This window comes from Staurois parvus, unplaced genomic scaffold, assembly GCF_062004578.1.
Source record: "Staurois parvus isolate SC_StPar_1 unplaced genomic scaffold, SC_StPar_1.0 ptg000104l, whole genome shotgun sequence".
In the NCBI taxonomy this organism is placed as follows: Eukaryota; Metazoa; Chordata; class Amphibia; order Anura; family Ranidae; genus Staurois; species Staurois parvus.
In genome coordinates, this window is record NW_028317900.1 from 9,757,435 (window position 1) to 9,781,398 (window position 23,964).

At 41.2% G+C, this 23,964-nt stretch overlaps 1 protein-coding gene across 8 annotated transcripts in view; it reads left to right on the forward strand.

Moving 5' to 3' along the window:
* The window catches only part of RYR3 (ryanodine receptor 3), a 954,561-nt gene that overhangs the window by 718,697 nt on the left and 211,900 nt on the right, over positions 1-23,964 (forward strand). For all 8 annotated transcript variants that reach the window (XM_089671311.1, XM_089671312.1, XM_089671314.1 and 5 more), the window contains 2 exons: positions 2,591-2,697; positions 4,814-4,865. In XM_089671311.1, the coding sequence (XP_089527437.1) occupies positions 2,591-2,697; positions 4,814-4,865 (159 nt within the window). The remainder of the gene's footprint in view (positions 1-2,590; positions 2,698-4,813; positions 4,866-23,964) is intronic.

Sequence of the window (23,964 nt, forward strand, 5' to 3'; positions counted from 1 at the left end):
GGGTGGGGTTAGCATGATGACATCACTGACCGAATGTGGCCCATTGATGTGATTTGGTGTCACTCAGCAATGGGATTGCATGTGACCATTGGTAGTCAGGATTTTTTTCTTTTGACGGACATTTCTCATCATGGTTGACATGCATCACATGCTGGACGATATGTTTTACCATGGATGTACATTGTGGGACTTTCACTGGCTGGCTGGCATTTTAAAAAGCAGCATTTTTGCTTGCATATGATTGGATGATGGAAGTCAGCAGAGCTACCTCTCATTCTGGAGCGACTGCACTTGCAAAGTGCACAGGCTATTGGCCTTTAGTAAATCTACCCCTATATATTTTAACCTCGTTGGACCTTAAGTATGAAAGTGATATGGATAACAGACCTGTGCTTGTTGTCCTGCAGTAAACACTACTTCAGCAGACTGCTGCTGCCCCAAATATCTAAATAAGAGATATCAAATAGAAAATGTGCAAAAAAGGGAGCGCTGTCCCTAAAATCATACCATAAACTGCCTTAATGCAAAAAAATATATAAATTAGAAATAAACAAATATTTCTTAGTGCAAAGTGCTCATGAGCATCTGTATATTCGTATACATCAACTTTAACAAAGTGCAAATGTGCATATATAACCAATCCACAAAGTGCTCAAGTGTATCGCAAAATTAAATACATTTGTCCAAAGTCCATCCTAAATCTTGTGTCATAGAATATGAGTGCTGTGAATCTTCACTGTCAGAGACTGCTTGTCAGGGAGCCGCAGTCACCAGTTTATTCTTCACAAACACTAGCGTTTAAAAGCTGTGTAAGATGCAACTTCTGTAGAATTCAAATTGTGTGTACAGACTTAATATAACTGCTGCCATTTCTATTTTTATTTCATTTCTTTAGTACTTTTTCTGACCTGAAATTGTTTTCCTTTCTGTTTTCATATTTCTGTTTTCAGCTCTGCTAGTTTTGTGTATGTATTTTAAGCAGTTGGCTTTATCCCTGATTTGTCTTCTCCTGAAAAATATCATAGGACACCCAGAGCTGAAGTCAACTCACAGTTTAATACAGAATTCAATCCTTTACCTTTCACCTCCTCATAACACGTGGTTGCCCTGATCATTGTCCATCCCCTTTTGCTCCCTACATAAATTTCCCAGTGCACTCCCCTGCATGCCCTGCATGCTCACAAAAATACCAGTCCTTTATGGTGTTAGAACAAAATGAAAACATTCAAGTTGGTTTTAATTCCTCCCTAAAATGATTTTATGTTTGTATTTAGGGTTTTGTTTTCAGCAGGTTAGCTACATACTGCAAGCTTCAGTACACAGGAGGATAGCCACATACTGCAAGCTTCAGTACACAAAGAGCTCAACTCAAAATGGCATTGCAGTAGTCACCAAAGCAGCAGTACCCCCATTTTTCCATCCCATCGTGCAACTCTCTCAGGCTATTCCCATGGGAATGTAACAGTATGCAGCATCACCTGACCTCCTACCATACAGGTTTAGACTCTTGTGTCCTGTAGCTAAAACATTGTATTTAAAAAAAGTCTTCATGACATAATAATAAAACAACAAAATGGGTTTATAAACAATAAGTGTTTTTTATAATTATTTTATTCAACAAATGACCGTACTACTACTAATTAGTAATGCTTAATAATCCTAGTAAAACATTTTCATTTTTGGTATTCCTGGGTCTCTTAATCTTTGTTTGGAATCACTACAACTACAAAAATGGATGTTTATATATTTTGATGATTTGGATAATCTGCTTGTAGTGATCATATTGGCCAGACTGCAAATAACCAGCATATTAGGATTTCAAATAATATTTTATATTACACAATAACAGCCTAAAGAAAGATGTCTGATGGCCTGGAAACTGCTACTACCACCGTTGGGTGCATGTACCATCTTTTTAAGCAGGTAGAAGAAAATATTTAATGGGACATTTATAAAAACGTGTGCGCAAATATAAAAGCAAGTGTTATAATATCTAAAGTCAGATTCCATCTACTTTTCAGGGCAGTTTCCAAAATGTAAGTACGTTCTCAGCTGGTTGCGGCTAGATCTTTTATCTATACACTGATTTTCATAAGTAGCGCTCTCGAATTAACTTAGTCACCTTAATTTTCAAGCTGTACACTTAGTTAACTGCCTTGTCTGCGGAGTACACATACCTATAAGGAAAGCACTTTTAAAGTAGAAAACTGTTCTATTTTACATTGCATTGTTGGTTGGTTGTGTAATGTCACTTAATTTCTATAATTCAGCTTGGCAGAGTCCGCATTCTTCACAAAATTATGAAATACTGACAGTCTTTAACTGTCTTTCATATATACATTGCTATGCCATAACGTTTTGCATATGGAATTATTTAGAGCACTGCCTTTTAAACTGAATTATTTGTATATATTGATCCTGTGTTCGCTACAAGCCAGTGCTCAATAATAAACTGAAGTCTGTGGAAAAGATACCAAAACAGAATTTAAACTTACTACAAAACACTTTATAAGTCTGCCGGTAATTATGTCATTTCTGTCAGTGACCTATTCATCAACTTTGATCATTTGTTATTGTTACCGACTTCCAGAAACCCAAGAAGAAAGATGAAGAAGAAGAGGAAGAGACAGAGAAAAAGCCAGATCCTCTTCACCAGATTATTTTACACTTCAGTCGCAATGCCCTTACTGAGAGGAGGTAATTCACAGTGGACCAATGGGGAGGGGGGTTCTTGTGTTAGTCACAGGTGATTCATTTAAATTCAATTTCATACGGTTTATTCTGTGTAGAATGACCGATGACGTATTTGAGACCAGAGGACTAGATTATCATTTCATTAAACAAATGGCATATTGCATGATTGTGACAGCTGGTATGTTATGGTTAATTTCCAAAATCTGTATATTTTGGTTAATTTCCGAAATCTGTATATTTTTATTATTACTTGAAACTGAATATTATTTAACTTTTAAAGTGTTGTTAGCAGCGTGTTGGTACACATAAACTATTTGATCATTTAAATTAGTATTTAGACCATTTTAGACATACTTAAGCTAGCCATACATACATACATACATAGTTTTTAACATACTTAAGCTAGCCATACATACATACATACATAGTTTTTAACATACTTAAGCTAGCCATACATACATACATACATACATAGTTTTTTTCATTCAGCTTGAACCACATATAGACAAATCTCCCACTCTGCATCTGATTGGATGCAGCTTCTATTTGACTGATAATTTACTGCCTAGCGCCTTCAATTTTTTCAGTGAAGGGACATTGGTCAGAAGGTGGCCAACAGGGTCACCCACTGAGTGAATTTTGGTCAGTTCCTTAGGAGTCAGGTGAAATTTGTAGTGTATAAGCAGCTCTTTTCAAAGATACAATTAATCTGAGCTAGATATCAACACTGGTTAAACTAGTGTAGGAATAGTTTTGTTATATTTGAACTCACAACAGTTAAATCTTTAATAGTTGCCAACTTTTATTTACAGACAAAGTTGTTAAAGATCACCAAAGACGCAGGATCAGTTAACATGTATTACACTATATTCGATTAGATTGTCTCTTTGTGTGTTCCAAAAGTCACAGAATGTCTAGTACTTTTTTTTCATTTTGAGTTGGTTAAAGTTGAGTTGTAGGACTAACCCAGTCTATTGGAAACAGTTGTTTGTATATATTGCTAAAATTTCCAGTACGCAAGTCTTTCAAAGACATTATATGCAAAAGATTAAAGGTGTAAACGGAATAAATCTGTTTTGAAATATATTTACTTTAAAAGTACAACTCTGTTAAAAAAAATTTCAACAATTTTTATCTTTAGTAGAGCTAGTTATGAAAATACTCTGATTTCTGCTCCCTAATCAATATCCCAATGTCATCACATCAAAACTAAACAGCTGATATTTAGATCTCTGACAAGAAACTAATAAATAAATCAACCTGGGGTGTCTGTTGTTGTTTTCCAAATTTGATAGTGATAAGGACTATTTGGCCAAAATCACATAACAATAGGTTGAATCTAAAAATGTGGGTCTGTAAAGTTCACCTTTTAAAAAATAAATACATAAATAAATGCACATTTTTTTTTGCAGGTAAAAATGTACCTTATTTTTTTTTAAACTCTGTAGTCTGTAAGGCATTGCACCTATGATCAACAGATCATGGATGCAATGCCAGGTGCTTGTAGACACTCAGTACAGCTGTCTGCCTGTACCTTGTATTATGAGCAGACAATTACTGAATGGCAGGAAGAATCAATGAACTAAGAGAGTGCTCACAGTTATTTAGGAGCCACAAGCTGTCAGATGCGAAGGCCGATGGTAGATGTGTAATGACCCAGCTGCATGGGTGAGCCCCACACAGCCACACTATTTTCAAAATGTGACAGCAGGTGTGGGGAAGAGTACACCCGCCTGCTGTCACAGGGAGGGCGGATAGTGGGCAGAGGAGGCAGGCACTGGAACATGTTACATGTTCCACCCTAAATACAGGAGTAACATGTATCATGTTCCGAAGGCGAATTTATCCTTTATTGTGGGTTGTGCTGTTCTTCAAAATATGAATGCTAATTTGTTCCATCTGATCTAGTAATATGTTCCAAAGACAAAAACATGGTGTCCAAGCTGACTTCAGAAAAATATGACACCTTAGGAATTACTGATAATATACTACTGGGTCCAGTTCAGTCTGCATCAGACAGCTGTTATGCAAATATTACGTATATGACCTCCCTACAGATCATGAAAGTATTCCCATTGTGATGTATATTTATCACTGACCAAGATCACTTTCTTCACAGTAAGTTGGAGGATGACCCACTGTATACAGCATATGCAGCAATGATGGCAAAGGTAGGCTTTCCATTAGCAGAAATTTGTCATGTATAATTTTGACTTATCGATGGTTTTTTGCATGCTGACCTACTTTATTTTGCTTACTAAAAATGACTTTATTTAAATTTCATTGTTTGAAGTAAGTCATGTTTTATATGCAGAAAATAATTCTGTCTATAGGTCTGTATGACATCAGTGGAAGCTACAGCTTTTACACCTATAAAAAACAACATGTTATCCTCGGCAAAACATATGTCTTTCTTACTTTTTTTTTTTTGAGGAATGAATAAAAAGGGGCACTCATGTGTACATTCCCCCGTCAGAGGTGGCTGAACAAAAGGGGGCTTCTAAACTACCCCCCACACCATTTTGTTCCTGGTTTTGTGTATGTTTCCTTAAAAAATCATGAGACCCTTCCTTAAAATGTATGTTAAGCTAGGCATACAGACCAGAGAAGGCAATCCAGGCTCCTTTTATCACAGTAAACATAAAAAACACAAGGAAAAATGGTGTAGGGCTCCACTGAAAAATCACACTACTCCCTTTTTGAGGCATGAAGCCTGGGTGGCCAAGAAAGGTAGGGCAGTGAGCATGCCCCCCTCTCCTGAATCAAATCAGGCCACATGTCTTTCAATATTACCATGGTATTTTGCAAGGCGGTGGCCAAGCCTCCCTCCTGGCAAGGCATCTTTTCCTAATGTTGAGAAAGCAAGGGCTCATCCCTACATCCTGTCTGCCATAAAGAAGGTAGAGGTTTGTTAGGGGGGCCTATTGTAATCTGGAAGCTCCCAGATATCCTCCCTCATTGAGGAATTAATACTGAGTGCACTCATACCACTTATTATACATGCCCCCCCCCCAATAATAGAAATGTGAATACGCACACCATAAAAGTTCTATCAGAAAGATTTCTATAAAAAATGTAAACCATGTCCTCCAATGCAGATCCAGCATCAATCACAATTACCTCCACCATGACAACTTGCCACCCGACGATGTTGCCCATTATTGCCTCAAAATGACAGATTCCCAGCTGGCTGGTGTTTGTAAATAAACTGGCCAGGGATCCTGGGTGATGTCATTGACTAAATATGGTCAATTGTTAGCAAATATGGTAAAAAGCTAGTGCTTTTTTAATCTCACTTTAAGGTTAATTCATATTGTCCTGTAAATTCACTTGCAGCTTTAGGGCATCCTTCAAGTATGTTTGTGTATTTAGTAGTTAGATGTTTGTGAATGTGCTGATTGGAATGGATCTCTGATACACTTAGTGACAATGTTATTAGGTACCTCTACTTGCTAAAGCTAAAATATGTTAAGTTCCTTTTGGTCACAAGGAGGAAATGAAAATACTAAATATGTGGTTTATTTCCCTCCCTTATACATGACAGTGCTGTTGTTTGGAATGGCTGCTCAGGTTTCCATCACTGTTACTAAAAGATTTGCATGAGTATTCCCTCTCCACATACTTCCTATGTTTTGTTTTGATACAAACCTTAATTAAACTAGATTTAAATGGGGTTTTGTGTCACTGGTATACACAAAACTGTCCATAGTATCAAGGTGAAAAGAATCTACATACTGTATTTCCAAAATGTTTTACAAATCTTAATCACATAAGTATTAAAGTAATATTAACCACTTGCCCCCCGAAAGATTTACCCTAACCAGGCCATTTTTTGCTATTCAGCACAACTCTATTTCAACTGGTAATGAAATTTATGTCCCTTTTTTCACACAAATAGAGCTTTCTTTTGGTGGTATATGACCTCCACTGGGTTTTTATTTTATGTGATATGAATGAAAAAAGACCGAAAATTTTGAAAAAAAGACATTTTGTACTTTCCGCTAAAAAAATCCCAATACGTGTATATTGGTTTGTGTGCAAGTTATAGGATCTACAAACTATGCTACATACAATATATTGGAATTTATGCAGTTTTTACTTTCTGCCTGTTACATTCCTAAAATGGCTACAATGGCAGGGCAGATTTATGATGAAAGATTATTTATTTGCAAAATTTTATAAGAAAAACACTTTTTTTCAAAATTTTTGGACATTTCCTTTACATAGCAAAAAAAATAAAAATCCCAGTGGTGAATAAATACCACCAAAATAAAGCTTTATCTGTCTCAATAAAATGGTAAAAAATTCATATGGGTACAATGTTGCATGACCGCGCAATTGTCATTCAAAGTGTGATAGCGCTGAAAGCTGAAAATTGCCCTGGACAGGAAGGGGGTAAAAGTGTCCGGACAGGAAGTGGTTAACAAAGAAAACCCCTTCCCATTTCATGCTGTCAACAATGGCACCACATGGAAGAAAAGTGTCACTAGGCTTGAGAAAGAAAATAATTTCTTTACACAAGAAAAGTGGAGGCTACAAGAAGATCATCAAACCTTTACTTATCAGCCAGAATACTGTAGCAAAGGTAATACAAACATTTAACAAAGTTGAAACTGCAACTATCTCACAGAGATGTCCAGGCTATCCATGGACGTTAACACCTTGACAGGAGCGTCTTCTGATGAGAAAATCGCCGTGCAGGTTCACTGCAGTTAGCTACAGAAGTAGAACACCAAACTGGGGTGATTGTTTCCCGTGACAAAATACAGGGTACACTGCAGTGGAATGGCATTCATGTGTGTCGTCTACGAAGGAAGCCTCTCCTAAAGCTCATGCACAAACAATTTTCCAAGGCCTATGATGAAAAAGAAGACTACTACTAGGACTCTGTACTCTGGAATGATAAGACCAAGATAAATGTTTTTAGAATTGATGGCTTCAAAACTGTGTGGTGTCACAAAGGTGAGGAGAGCAAAGAAAAATGCATGGTGCCTACAGTGAAAAATGGTGTCCTTCTGTGGTGCTGCATGAGTGCTGCTGGTGTCGGGGAGCGGCCTTTCATTGACGGTATCATGAATTCACAGATGTACTGCTCTATATTGAAAAAGAAGATGCTACCATCACGCCAGGCCCTTGGTTGTTGTGCACTTTTCCAACATGACAATGATCCAAAAAACACATCTAAGGCCACTGTTGCATTTCTGAAGAAGAGCAGGGTGAAAGTGATTCAGTGGCCAAGTATGTCTCCTGATTTGAACCTAATCAAACATCTATGGGGAATTCTGAAGAGACAAGTTGAGTATCACTCTCCATCCAGCATCCAGGCTCTAAAAGGGGTCATTCTTGAAGAATGGAAATAGATGTTGCAATGTGTCACCAACTTGTTCATTCCATGTTTAGAAGACTTGTTGCTGTCCTTACAAATCATGGAGGCCATACTAGATGTAGTAGTTTTTATTGTGGGGTGAATTCATTTTTTGCATCAACTAATTTGAGTAAAACTCAAGATTTTATAATGTAAGTTATATTATTACCCTTACTTTCATGTAATGAGCTAAACAAATGTTCTATAAAACTCAGTTTTGTCAAAATTTTGGAAATTGTTCTTGTGTTCATATTGATTAAATCTTACTTTTCAGAAGGGGTGTACTCGTTATGCTGAGCATTGTGTGCATATATACAGTTGCAAGAAAAAGTATGTGAACCCCTTGGGATTACGTGGAGTTTTGCATGAATTGGGCATAAAATGTGCTCTGAACGTCATCTAAGTCACAACAATAGAAGAACACAGTCTGCTGAACATAATACTACACAAACATTAGATGTTGCCATGGTTTAATTGCACATAACATGTAAACATTCACAGTGCAGGGAGGAAAAAGTATGTGAGGCCCTAGCTTAATGACTTCTCCCAGAGCTAATTGGAGCCAGGAGTGAGCCAACCTTGACTCCAATCAGTGTGATGATATTGGATGTGTTGCTGACAGCTGTCCTGCCCTTAAAAAACACACACCTGTTTTGGGTTTACTGGTTTCCAGAAGCACTGTCTGATGTGAACCATGCCTCGCAGAAAAGAGCTCTCAGAAGACCTACGATCAAGAATTGTTGACTTGCATGAAGCTGGAAAGGGTTACAAAAGTATCTCCAAAAGCCTTGATGATCATGTGTCCACGGTAAGACAGACTGTCTACAAATGGAGAAAGTTTAGCACTGTTGCTACTCTCCCTAGGCGTGGTCGTCCTGTAAAAATGACTGCAAGAGCACAGCACAGAATGCTGCATGAGGTAAAGAAGAATCCCAGAGTGTCAGCTAAAGACCTACAGAAATCTCTGGCACATGCTAACATTTTTGTTGACACATCTACAATAAGGAAAACAATAAACAAGAATGGAGTACATGGGAGGACACCACGGAGGAAGCCATTGCTGTCCAAAAAGAATATTGCAGCACATTTGAAGTTTGCAAAAGAGCACCTGGATGTTCCACAGCACTACTGGCAAAATATACTGTGGACAGATGACACCAAGATTGAGTTGTTTGGGAAGAACACACAACACTATGTGTGGAGAAAAAAAGGCACAGCACACCAACATCAAAACCTCATCCCCACTGTAAAACATGGCAGAGGGAGCATCATGGTTTGGGGCTGCTTTGCTGCCTCAGGGCCTGGACGGATTGTTGTCATTGATGGGAAAATGAATTCCAGAGTTTATCAAGACATTTTGCAGGAAAACGTACGACCATCTGTCCGCCAACTGAAGCTTCGCAGAGGATGGGTGATGCAACAGGACAATGACCCAAAGCATACAGGTAATTCAACAGAACAATGGCTGAAACAGCACAGAATACGCCTTCTGGAGTGGCCCAGTCAGAGTCCTGACCTCAACCCGATTGAAATGCTGTGGCATGACCTTAAGAGAGCGATTTACACCAGACATCCCAAGAATATTGCTACACTGAAACAGTTTTGTGAAGAGGAGTGGTCCAAAATGACTCCAGATCATTGTGCAGGTCTGATCTGCAACTACAGGAAACATTTGGTTGAGGTTATTGCTGCCAAAGGAGGGTCAACCAGTTATTAAGTCCAAAGGTTCACATACTTTTTCCTCCCTGCACTGTGAAAGTTTACATGTTATGTGCAATTAAACCATGGCAACATCTAATGTTTGTGTAGTATTATGTTCAGCAGACTGTGTTCTTCTATTGTTGTGACTTAGATGACGTTCAGAGCACATTTTATGCCCAATTCATGCAAAACTCCACGTAATCCCAAGGGGTTCACATACTTTTTCTTGCAACTGTATATATGTGACAGTGTGGCGATCTGTCACCCAGGATTCTCAACAAGGCAGGTTGAGGGGCTCCAGGGTAAGTGTTTGATACGGAGGAAAGTGGCTTTTCACTTTCCTCCTTTGTTTGTAAGGTCTGTTTTGGGATCTGGAGCCGGGAGATTTCAAAGAGATCTGGGAGGGATGAAATCTCCAATCCTGGGACCAGGTTTTGGGAATGGCCATTACACTGATTGCACAGGTGTGCACAGCTCTTTTGTAGGGTCAGGACCAGGGTTCAGGGCTCCACCCCAGCAGCTAGGAGTCAGCAGGGCTCCACCCCGGCAGATAGGAGTCAGGAGGGCTCCACTTGGAAGACGGGAGGTCACTGCCTGGAAGTCAGGTGGGCTTCACCTAGGAGAGGTGGAAGCCAAAAGCAGCAAGGGGCTGCTAGAGACTAGCTGTGTGCTAGAGGCCAGCAGTGTGCAAGTGCCATATTTTTGGGAAGAAGTCTGCAGGAGACAGACAGCAAGCTGAGTATAAGCCAGGAGGCTGAACCGTTGTTTTGTGGATGATCGATACCCCTGTGTGGGAAACTTCTGTTTTGAACTTTCGTTTAAATAAAAGTGGGCTAAAAAGGCCCTGAAAAGAAAGCGAGTAGCTGTGTGCGTTTAAAAGCTCTACCACTTTGAAGCGAGTTCCCACAATATATATATATATATATATATATATATATATATATATATATTAGATACTGTATATCTTTTGTGGGAGCTAAGTTAGATTAAAATAATTTATTTGTTTAAAAACAGACACATTTTCAACTCACATATAGAAAGTGTCCTTAACCAATTCAATACCGGTCAATTTTACACCTTCCTGCCCAGGCCAGTTTTCAGGTTTCAGCGCTCTCACACTTGGAATGACAATTGCGCGGTCATACAACATTGTACCCTAACTAAAATTTTATCATTTTCTTCACACAACTAGAGCTTTCTTTTGGTGGTATTTAATCACCGCTTGGGTTTTTATTTTTTGCTAAATTAACAAAAAAAGACCAAAAATTTTGAAAAAAAAAAGTTTTTCTTTGTTTCTGTTTGAAAAGTTTGCAAATAAATAATTGTTCTTCATAAATTTAGGCCGAGATGTATTTTGTTACATGTCTTTGGTGAAAATAACCCAAACTAGGATCTATTTTTTAGTTTGTAGGAAAGGTTTAGAGTTCACAAACTATGGTATAGATCTGAATATTAATCAATCCTGAAGTACTGACAGCCAATCTAATTTCTTGAGGTCCAAGAATGTCAGAATAGTACAGATATCCCCCAAATGACCCCTTTTTGCAAAGTAGACAGTCCGACGTACTTTATAAGAAACATGGCGAGTTTTTGGAAGTTGTATTTTTTTTTGTCATAATTTTTTGGAAAATTTAAAAATTAAAAAAATTAGTTTCACAATTTATTTTTTACATACCGTCACCAGTGCAGTACAGCATCATCATATAACTGGCATGGCGGTGATCAGGGACACTGACTGGTGACAGAATGAAAAAAAAATGTATATTTTTTTTAATTTTTTTTATTATTTTTTATTTATTTATTTATTTATTTTTTTTAAGATTTTTTTTTTATATTTCACTATGACCAAAGTAATACAATGTTACCAAGTAACATTGTACTACTTTGGGGAAGTGATCAGTGTTTTTTTTTTTTTTACACAAAGCATTTACCTGAATGACATCGATTCATTCAGGGGTTTTTTTTTTGTGCTTAGCTGTGATTTGGCCAAAGCTAATCACATGACATGTGCATGTGATTAGCTGTGACCATTCACAGCTAGGCAGTAGTATACAATGGATGGCATGAATGAAGCCATCCATTGTATACAACTGTCATGTGACACAGCAGGTCACATGGTACTGGCAACGGGGCCGATACTCAGATCTGTCATCGGCCGTGTCCGAGGTACACGGCCGGTGACAGATCGTGCCGCTCTGCAGGAGCGCAATCTGTGCATGTGCGGGAGGACGCCATATGGCGTCCACCCGGAACGCTGATAACATTTGCCGCCCACCATTCGGCCATAGGGCGAGTGGCAAATGGTTAACAAGCATACAAAGTGACTAAAAACATCACTGTATACAAGACTAATTCATCTACTGTAAACAATGCAAATTGACCACTTGCCCTCCAGAGAATGTACCCCCCTTCCTCACCAGGCCATGTTTTGTTTTATGGTGCTGTGTTACTTTAACTGACAATTGCACGGTCATGCAACGCTGCTCTTAAATTAAATGTAGGTCCTTTTTTTCCCACGAATAGCACTTTCTTTTGGTGATATTTGATCACCTGTGCGGTTTTTTTTTTTGCGCTATAAACAGAAAAATACCTACAATTTTGAAGAAAAAACACAATATTTTTGACTTTACGTCATGAATTTAGGCCAACATGTATTCTACTACATGTCTTTGCTAAAAACAAATCCCAATACATGTAAATTAATTGGTTTACGGGAAAGTTATAGCGTTTACAAATGACGGTATATATACTGGGATTTTTTTTTATGTTTTATTTTTACTAGTAATGGCGGCGACCAGCGACTTATAGCGGGACAGCAGGACTACGGTGGGCATTCTGACTTGGTGTCACTGACATCCCCAGTGACACCAATACAGTGATCAGTGCTAATAAAAAGCACTGACACTGTACTAATGGCACTGGGAAGGAAGGGGTTAACATGTGGGGCAATCAAAGGGTTAACTGTGTGCTGTTTTTCTGTGTGCTGTGTGTGTGTGTGCTTCACTGTAAGTACACTGCTTTGCATGGCTCTGCTATGCAAAGCCATGCATGACAGTTCTCTTTCTCTATCGGTAATGCTTCTCGATCACCGGGTGTTGACAAGTAATCACCAGCCAGGACCCGGTGATTGACAGCCAAGGCCACGAATAGCAGCACAGGTAAGGCGCTTGTCCATTGTGTTGGTGCTGGCTGTAATAGTGGAAATCCAAAGTCCTCTGCTCCCTGCCCATACTCTACAGCTTTTTTTCCAATGCTGCAGGGGTTATTACCAGTGCTCAGCCTGTGACAGGCACTCATCAAGAGTACTGACTGCGCCTGCCCTACCTTGATTTATGAATGGAGGAGGCAGACCTTTCGTTCATCCATTTGTCTCACATTTATACAGCGTTTTTCATTCATACAGCATTCATTCAGTACAGCTTCTATGAATGGAGGTGGTGGGCGGAAAGTGCAGGCATAGATGGCACTCTTGATGAGAGCCTGTCATTAATCCTGCACTGGTATTAACCCTCGCAGCACATGGCTGTGGGGTATGGGAGGGGTTTAGAGAATGTCAGATTTCCACCATTACAGTGGGCACCAGAACAAGGGGGACTCTTTAGATTAAATATAAGTAATGTTACTTCTGCTGATTTCTTAAAAACATTTTGAACTAAATTAGGCTTTAGATACAACAAAAATCAAACTGTGTTTTCTATAAAAAAAAAAAAGGAAAGGAGATGAGATCAAAAGAGACAAATACAGGTCAACTGTAGAGAAAAACCAGTTTCAGTAGGTAAAAGATGTTAGACTGTGGTTGCAGTACATAGCCAATATTAACCTGGGCCTCAATAAATGAGAAACTGTTACAAGACAGAGATTGGGCAAAACATGCAAGATCCAGCTATGCAAAGCTGGTAGATGTTTACCCAAGACTATAAGCTGTATTTGCAGCCACAGATAGTTCTACCAAATATCAAATCAGGGGGTGAATACTTGTGTTATTAGCATATATCTCCCTCTTTTGCTTAAATTACTTTTTTTTTTTAAATAAAATGCTGGTTTGCAATTTCAAAGTGTTGTACATACTTTGTCTACCTATCCACCTGTTTTTTACTTTTTATCTAGGTACTCTTAATCAGCACACACTTTAGCCACTATATTTGCCATGGTGCAACATTGAAGTTCAAGTCCATAGTGTGTTCTGGTAATGTAGCTCTTATTAGCCAAAAAACAGGAATTTTATGTATGGTATTAGCTGGAGAAATGATCACCTAGAGACAGTAGCCATATATCTCATTGTGGAGCTCTTCCAAACAGGCTTACAGCTTCTTTATGATATAGAAAGTAATGATATGAGATTACACAGTGAAATTACAATGTGTGACCATACTGTGTTACCACATGAAGAAAATGCTCCTGTGATCAATGTGATCCATTGTTACATGAGCTGTTGTAAGTTGAAAGCTCTGAATGTATGTCAAAGGGTGCAGAAAGACACTGCTCAGAATACTTATTAAACTGAGCAAATGCACTTGGAGGTTGTCTAGTCAGCTACAGAAAGGACCCCTGAGATGAAGAATGACAAGCAAGTCAAGTGATGCAAGTTGGAAATGTAGCAGGTTTGCTTTTAAAATCTTCCTGAAACTGCAGAGCACCTTAGAAACTCCAGGCAATTAGAGGGCATGCTGGATGAGCGCTGGACATATCTGATCCTGTTCATTGCCCACAGCTACCATCTGGCTACATGGAGCTGTAGGAAATAAACTAATATAGGTTTTATCCTCACCAAAAATACAGTCCACTTTAACAGTTTGCTCACTCTTATTTCATATAGAAAACACAATTGAAAATCATTCCTATACTGTTAGTGGGATTCTTTCCCATTTCTCATCAATGTACTGTTATTCTTATGATGCTTTTACTTGATATCTCATGTAGTCTCAGGAGCTGTATTATTTATATATTGATTTATAATAGTGCATAGGTAGTGTACCCAAATATATCCTATATTTTGGTTCTATCTGCTCCTTTATGTATCTGATGTTCTGATATGGATCCCTGTGTCCTAAATGCCTAACCTTGTTTTGTAAAAGTTCACTTTTGATCTTTCTGAACCAAATACTGATCAAAGTATATTTCTTGTTAATCATGTATGTTAGTTTATATGTGCTACATTAAGGTAGATTTAAGCCCTACCTAGATGACGGTAAGCAATATCAATGCACTGTGTATTATTAAAAAAATACTGTTTTTACCCTTTTTCTTACTTTTTCTCAACTGCTGCTGATTTCCCCTGGCCCTTCAGCCACTTCCTGCCAAGTATTTGCTCTATTGTCAGCTGCTACTTGCAAAAGTGGGAAGTAAACCTGCGCAAGACATTTAACCACAAATGTGTTCAAATGTGAAGACATTTGAGGAGTGGGCCCAAATCTGGGGTACCATAAATTCATGCACATGCAACACAACTGCAGTGGAAGCAAATTACAAAGTTCTGCTGAAATGGTACATGGTCCTCAGTTATTTAGTGAAAATATATATTCTGATACCCCCTACACATGTTTCCGAGGCTGCTCTGAAATGGGCTTATTCTTGTACATAGGGTGGACCTGCCCCATTGTTCATAACTTTTAATCTCTGGTAAATTAAAACATATGAATTATTTTCCAACAGACAATTCCCCTGAACCTATATGAGACACACCTTAGTCTTAAACTCTCAACCTTCACCAAACACCAGTTTACACTTATGACACAGGTTTTGACAGCTGCAAAGCAAATGATAGCATAGGTATAGCTCACTGATGCTATTCATATTGAAGCAGTTAAATATACAGTTGCAAGAAAAAGTATGTGAACCCCTTGGGATTACGTGGAGTTTTGCATGAATTGGGCATAAAATGTGCTCTGAATGTCATCTAAGTCACAACAATAGAAGAACACAGTCTGCTGAACATAATACTACACAAACATTAGATGTTGCCATGGTTTAATTGCACATACCATGTAAACATTCACAGTGCAGGGAGGAAAAAGTATGTGAACCTTTGGACTTAATAACTGGTTGACCCTCCTTTGGCAGCAATAACCTCAACCAAACGTTTCCTGTAGTTGCAGATCAGACCTGCACAACAATCTGGAGCCATTTTGGACCACTCCTCTTCACAAAACTGTTTCAGTGTAGCAATATTCTTGGGATGTCTGGTGTGAATCGCTCTCTTAAGGTCATGCCACAGCATTTCAATCGGGTTGAGGTCAGGACTCTGACTGGGCCACTCCAGAAGGCGTATTCTGTGCTGTTGCAGCCATTGTTTTGTTGAATGACTTGTATGCTTTGGGTCATTGTCCTGTTGCATCATCCATCCTCTGCGGACCTTCATTTGGCGGACAGATGGTCGTACGTTTTCCTGCAAAATGTCTTGATAAACTCTGGAATTCATTTTCCCATCAATGACAACAATCCGTCCAGCCCTGAGGCAGCCAAGCAGCCCCAAACCATGATGCTCCCTCCGCCATGTTTTACAGTGGGGATGAGGTTTTGATGTTGGTGTGCTGTGCCTTTTTTTCTCCACACATAGTGTTGTGTGTTCTTCCCAAACAACTCAATCTTGGTTTCATCTGTCCACAGTATATTTTGCCAGTAGTGCTGTGGAACATCCAGGTGCTCTTTTGCAAACTTCAAACGTGCTGCAATATTATTTTTGGACAGCAATGGCTTCCTCCTTGGTGTCCTCCCATGTACTCCATTGTTGTTTAATGTTTTCCTTATTATAGACGTGTCAACAAAAATGTTAGCATGTGCCAGAGATTTCTGTAGGTCTTTAGCTGACACTCTGGGATTCTTCTTTACCTCATGCAGCATTCTGCGCTGTGCTCTTGCAGTCATTTTTACAGGACAACCTCGCCTAGGGAGAGTAGCAACAGTGCTAAACTTTCTCCATTTGTAGACAGTCTGTCTTACCGTGGACACATGAACATCAAGGCTTTTGGAGATACTTTTGTAACCCTTTCCAGCTTCATGCAAGTCAACAATTCTTGATCGTAGGTCTTCTGAGAGCTCTTTTCTGCGAGGCATGGTTCACATCAGACAGTGCTTCTTGAAACCAGTAAACCCAAAACAGGTGTGTGTTATTTAAGGGCAGGACAGCTGTCAGCAACACATCCAATATCATCACACTGATTGGAGTCAAGGATGGCTCACTCCTGGCTCCAATTAGCTCTGGGAGAAGTCATTAAGCTCGGGCCTCACATACTTTTTCCTCCCTGCACTGTGAATGTTTACATGTTATGTGCAATTAAACCATGGCAACATCTAATGTTTGTGTAGTATTATGTTCAGCAGACTGTGTTCTTCTATTGTTGTGACTTAGATGACGTTCAGAGCACATTTTATGCCCAATTCATGCAAAACTCCACGTAATCCCAAGGGGTTCACATACTTTTTCTTGCAACTGTAGATTTCAATGGATGCTGATGAATGAGCAACAGACAGTCAAACTGCAAGGTATGATGGATATATTTTGGAAAATTTAGGATACGTGGGTCATCCTTAACACTGAAAATACCTTGGTCAGACCCCTTCTCCCATCCTAGTCTTCCCACCTCTGATTTTGCTACTTTACTCTCTTCTATTTCTGGCTTTCTGTAACCAGAACACAGGCAGCCCATTGGTTTAGATAAACAGAGGCTTCTGTACAAAGTACTGCTGTCAATGTATCAGTGCAGCATGGACATTTTCTTTTTTCTTTTTTTGTATTAACAATTTTTATTGGTTTTCATGCAAGTACAAACAAAATATTAAAAAAGGATAAGGAAAGAAAATAAGCATAACAGAAAGATACATTGATGGCAGAACTACATAGGATCAGAACCAGCTGAATCGTATAAAATCAGTGTGGAAATTATCAGGGCCTTACATTTTAGGTCGGCATAGAGGAAATGAAGGTATCCTACGGGCGCCAAATCATCTCAAACACAGCAAACGAACAACTATGTAATGCAGTCAAATATTCCATCTGTCTTACATCAGCAATAATTTTGTACAAAATCGGCAATGAAGGGGGAGTAGAAGATAACCAACATATAGGAATGCTTCTCCTGGCCACGGTCAGAACATGTACAGCAAGTTTTCTGGATGGTTTAGGTAGACCCGGGAATGGTAAACCCAGCAAAAAATGTAGTGGGTCAAGTGGGAGAGAGATATGCAACAACGATTGCAACAAGGAGCGGACCTCTTCCCAAAAAGGAATAATGGAGCTGCATGTCCAAAAGATATGATAGAGAGAACCCAGGTCTCTACTACAGAGCCAGCAGACAGGAGAAGCACTCGGATTATAAGCATGAAGAACTTCAGGTGTTTTGTACCATAACATCATGATCTTGTATATATTTTCCTTAAAAACCACACAGACAGAAGATCTAGATGCATTTTCCCAAATTTTCTTCCACGTTAATAAATCAGTATCACGTTGTACAAATTGAGACCACCTACGCATGTAGAGGTGAGTGTCATTGGATAAGGAGGGGGCATCCATAAGAAGTTTATGAGTATTAGAGATAATACCCCTTTGGTGGGGACCCTGCATGCATAAACGTTCGAAGGGAGTAGGCTTCCCCAGGATCAATGAGGGTGATAATGTAGAAAAGAAGTGGCGTATTTGAAGGTAAATATAAAAATGTTGGGAAGGTAAAAGAGCTTTTTTCTGGAGATCCAGGAATGAATGTAACTTACGAGTCACTGGGTGTACCAAGTGACGCAATTGAAAAAGGTCAGCTACTACCCAGAGGGACATCCGGGATATGGCCATATTGTCTGGAAGATTAGGATTATAGAGGATATTTGTCAGTGGGGAGCATTCAGAGGCCAGTGTAAATTTAGCCTTACATTTCTGCCACACAGTCAAAGAGAAATGCATGGGACCAAGGAATAGGTGGCGGAAGGATGAAACATCCACTGCTGAGGTCGACCAAAGGAGGGAGCATGGATGAGCTGGGGACAGTTGCAAAGATTCGATCTCAGTCCAAGTGTTGGGAGGATGATGGGTAGACCATGACATGAGAAAACGAAGGTGAGTTGCATAATAGTATGTTATTATATCCGGCATCCCCAGTCCCCCCCTAGAGCGTGGGGAGAGCAAAACAGAACGTGCAATCCTGTGCCGCTTGTTGTGCCAAATGAAATGCAGAAAAGATTTTTGAAGGGAGTGAAGTTTGGACATAGGGACGGGGAGGGTTGCAAACAGGTATAAAAGTTTGGGTAACACGGTCATTTTTAATACGTTAATGCGTCCGAGGAAAGAGATGGGCAGGGCATCCCAATGTTTCAGAGAGCGAGAAATCACTATAAATAGTGGACGGAAATTGGCTTCATATATGGATTGGTAAGAGGATGTAAGATTAGTACCTAAATATTTTAAAGAGTGGGTGCACCACCTGTAGGGAAAGGCTTCCTGAAGCGAAGATAAAACGTCAGGTGGGACATGTATTGGGAGTGCCTCAGTTTTGGACGTGTTGACTTTGTAGCCTGATATAGCCCCAAATTGAGTCTTATGCAAAATCGGTAAGGAGGTATGGGGACTCATAAGTGTGAGGAGGATGTCATCTGCAAACAGCGATAATTTGTACTCATGGGAATGGGATTGTATCCCGTGAATATCCGGATTCGACCTGATGGCGATAGCTAGTGGTTCCAGACAAAGAATGAACAGCAAGGGAGAGAGTGGGCAACCCTGACGTGTGCCATTTGACATCCGAAAGGGGAGTGAAAGAAAGGAAGCTAATCTGACCTGCGAAAAGGGGGACGAATAAAGGGCCTTCAAGGCTGCTACAAATGGACCCCTAAAACCAAATCTCTCCAAGACCCTGAACATGTAAGGCCAACTTAAACGGTCGAAAGCTTTTTGAGCATCCAAGCTCAATAACATAGCAGGGGTGGAGGATCGATTAACCAAGTCAATCAGATTAATGGATCTCCTGGTGTTATCTGCAGCATGTCTGGCAGGTACAAAGCCCACTTGGTCCCTATGTATGAGTTTGGAAATAATTCCGGACAGTCGATTGGCCAAAATTTTTGTGAAAATCTTGTAATCAGAATTGAGTAGGGCAATGGGGCGGTAGTTGTCCACAATAGAGTGATCTTTATAGGGTTTAGGGATAACTTAGATATATGCCCGGGAGAATTCAGTCTGAGGTGTGATCCCCTTAAAAAGATCTCGATAAAAGGAGAGGAGATGAGGGGCCAGGATACCAATAAAGGATTTATAGTAGGAGTAAGGCAGTCCGTCCGGACCCGGAGCTTTACGAGAGGGGAGATGTTTAATTGCGTCCAGTAATTCCTCTAGCGTAATGTCAGCATTAAGGCTAGCAATGTCTGAGGGTGATAGTCTCGGAAGGGACAAGGGGTCAAAAAAATTATCAAACGATGACTGTGTGAGGGGTGGATGAAGATCTTGGGACAGACAATTATACAGTTTCTCATAAAATGAGCCAAAAAGGGTTGCCATGACCCGGGGGTCATAGGTAGGGCTTCCATTTGGTTGTATTAAAAGATCAGGCAACGCAGAACGAGACTGAGCTTGACCAACATACTGTGACAGTAGGCAGGTGAAATCACCTGGTTGCATCCTGGATGGACGATATATTTGTCCCAGGTTCAGGCTTTATGGGGATTTGTACCACTAGAGGGAAGTGCTGAGTCCTTCAGCACTGAGGTAATGAGCCCAGCTGAAGGTAGTGGGCTCATTAAACACCTCTATAAAACCTCCCAGAGTGCTTAGGGAGTTGCTCCACCCTGGAACCAGATCTGTGCCTGAACTGTCTGGGGAGCTGACCTGTTACCTGTGTGCAGAGAGACCAAAGCCTGTGTGGCTAGCCTCCAAGTACTAGCAACTAGGTATAGCAGCAGGCTGTACCTAGTGGGTAGCTAGGGAGAAGCTGTTGTTGCAGTAAGTAGCCAAGTTGGCCAGGATTTATTTTGATGTTTCTTTTTGTTTATCCTTTTTTTCTGTAAATACTGTAAATAAATTGCACCTGTTTGGTTTCACCTCCACTATTGTTGTGCTGTGCCTATTTTTTTTGTGTTGTGCACCCATCCAGGGGGTCACACACACCCGCTGCCGAGCTAACCCTGTTACATATGGTGGAGGATGCGGGCAGTTGTGGTAACTAAAGGCCAGCATGGAGGAGATAATCAGACAGTTGGCTCTGGCAAATGCCAATCAACAACAGGCAAATGCAAGTTTCCAGCAGAGCATTGCAGCCCAGCAGAGGGCCTTGGAACAAGCAGAGGTCCGCCATAGGGAATTGCTGGTGCAACAGGACCAGAAACACCAGCAACAAATGGAGGCTGTTTTGAAGCAGCTCCAGCAGAGGCAGCAGCCTGAGGCTGATTCTGGTAAAACACCATCATTTTCTGTGGGCCGTTTATTGCCAAAAATGACGGGAGAGGATGATCCGGAGGTGTTTCTAACCACCTTTGAAAGGACTGCTGAAAGGGAAAAGTGGCCTAAAGAACAGTGGGCTGGATTGATGGCCCCATTATTAACTGGAGAGTCGCAAAAAGCTTACTATGACCTAGAGCCGGACCAAGCCAAAAACTATGATGTGCTAAAAGTGGAAATTTTGGCCCGGTTGGGTGTTACCCTCGCTGTCCGTGCTCAGCGGGTACATAATTGGACTTTTCGGCTTGGGAAACCTCCCAGGTCACAGATGTATGATCTCATTCACCTGAGCAGGAAGTGGCTGCAGCCAGAGACTTTGACCGCCCCAAAAATTGTGGAACGTGTTGTCATGGATCGGTTCCTAAGGTCTCTGCCTACTACTATTCAAAATTGGGTCAGCCATGGAGACCCAGAAACTGCAGACAAGCTGGTGGATCTAGTGGAGAGATACTTGGCTACTGAGAACCGGACCTCCTCTTCCAGAGACTCACGGACTTTCCACCCTAAGACCAGACCATCCCCAGCGGCGGGTAAGATGACTACAAGGGGTGAGGGTGGAGAGAGTGAGAGGGTGGGAGTATTACCCAATGTCTGGCAAGAGCGGCCAGGAAGGCCAAGGCTGGAAGAAGCGGTGAAAAAAATTGTCTGTTACCGCTGCCGGCAAGAGGGACACATTGCAGCTAATTGCCCAGTGGTGGATGAGCCTATGCAGTGTGACTTTCTGAGCAATAGACGTCAGTCGCTGTTTGCGACAGTGGTATGCACGGCCAGCCCGGGCACTGAGAAACATTTGTGCAAAATGACTGTTAATGGAAATAATATTGTGGGGTTGCTGGATTCAGGTAGCCTGGTAACCTTGATAAGAGAGGAGATGGTCACTACAAAGGTCTCTTGGCATAAAAAGGTGGCGGTGATTTGTGTGCATGGGGACACTAGGGAGTATCCCGTGGCTACTGTGTTTTTTGAGACCCCCAAAGGTAACCTGTCTCATCAGGTAGGATTGGTACCTCATTTACCACATGATGCCATTGTGGGGAGGGATTTTCCAAAATTCTGGGAACTCTGGGATTGTTCTGACCCCCCCACTGTCTCCCCTGCAGACCAGGAAGGTGAATCCCAGAAAGCGTCTGAGTGTGGTGAGGTCTCTCCCAAGTTCCTCTTGTCGGTACTAGCTGGGGAGACCCAAGGAACTGAGGAGGAGCCCGCCTCCTCAGATGAAAATCTGCCGGTTGTGGAGTTCTCGGACTTAGAGGTGCATAGGGAAAATTTTGCAACCGAACAGCTGAAAGACCCCACACTGATAAAAGCCCGGGAAAATGTAGTAAAAGTAGATGGTCAACTAGTGAGTCCTGAGAAAACTGCTGCTTATCCATACTTCCTTGTGGAAAGGGACCTACTCTATCGAGTTGCTCAAGGGGCAGAAGAAACCATTGAGCAACTGGTGGTGCCCAGACCTTACAGGAAGTTGGTGTTGGAGTTGGCCCATGGACACATCCTTGGGGGTCATTTGGGGGCGGAGAAAACACGGGAAAGAGTACTGCAGCGGTTCTATTGGCCTGGGGTCATTAAGGAGGTGGAAAATTACTGTTCCTCTTGCCCTGTGTGTTAGAAGTCGGCCCCTATGCCCCATTTCCGTAGTCCACTGGTACCTCTTCCCATCATTGAGGTCCCCTTTGAAAGGATTGCCATGGATTTGGTAGGTCCGCTGGTGAAATCCGCTAGGGGGCATCAGTACCTGTTGGTCATACTCGACTATGCCACCCGCTATCCAGAAACAATTCCACTCCGAAATACCTCTGCCAAGACAATAGCTAAGGAGCTATTCCTCGTTTTCAGCCGAGTGGGTATTTCAAAGGAACTGCTGACGGATCAGGGAACCCCCTTTATGTCCCGGGTGATGAAAGAGCTGTGCAAACTGTTCAAGGTCAAACAGTTGCGCACCTCTGTGTATCATCCCCAAACTGACGGGTTGGTGGAAAGGTTCAACAAAACCCTGAAACAAATGCTAAGGAAGGTGGTAGATAAGGATGGAAAGGGTTGGGATTATTTAGTACCCTATTTGATGTTTGCCATCCGGGAGGTACCCCAGTCCTCCACAGGGTTTTCACCATTTGAGTTGCTCTATGGGAGACACCCAAGGGGGCTGTTAGATATCGCCAAGGAAACTTGGGAAAGTGAGAGTTCTCCCCACCGGAGTGTGATTGAGCACGTCGCCCAAATGCAAGATAGAATTGCCCAGGTCATGCCTATCGTAAAGGAACATTTGTCCCAAGCACAGTTAGCGCAGCAGAGGGTGTACAATCGGGGGGCCCGGACCAGGTCATTTGCTGAAGGAGATAGAGTGCTAGTGCTAATCCCTACGGTTGAAAGCAAATTCCTGGCCAAATGGCATGGCCCCTACGAGGTGATTGAGAAAGTGAGTGAAGTGAATTACAGGGTCAGACAACCAGGAAGGCGGAAACCGGAGCAGATCTACCACATTAATCTGCTAAAGGCCTGGAGGGACAGGGAATCCCTAGTTGCTGAGGGTTTGTCACCAGCGCCATCTAACTGCTTGGTTCCGGAGGTTGGAATAGCAGTCACGCTGTCTACAGTTCAAAAACAGGAGGCTAAAGAGTTTGTGCTCCGCAACACAGATGTTTTTTCTGAGCTGCCGGGACAAACCTCGGGGGTGGAGCATGACATTATCACCCCACCGGGTGAAAGAGTAAAACTGAAACCCTATAGAATCCCAGAGGCTCGACGGGAGGCAATACGTGGGGAAGTACAGAGAATGCTAGATTTGGGG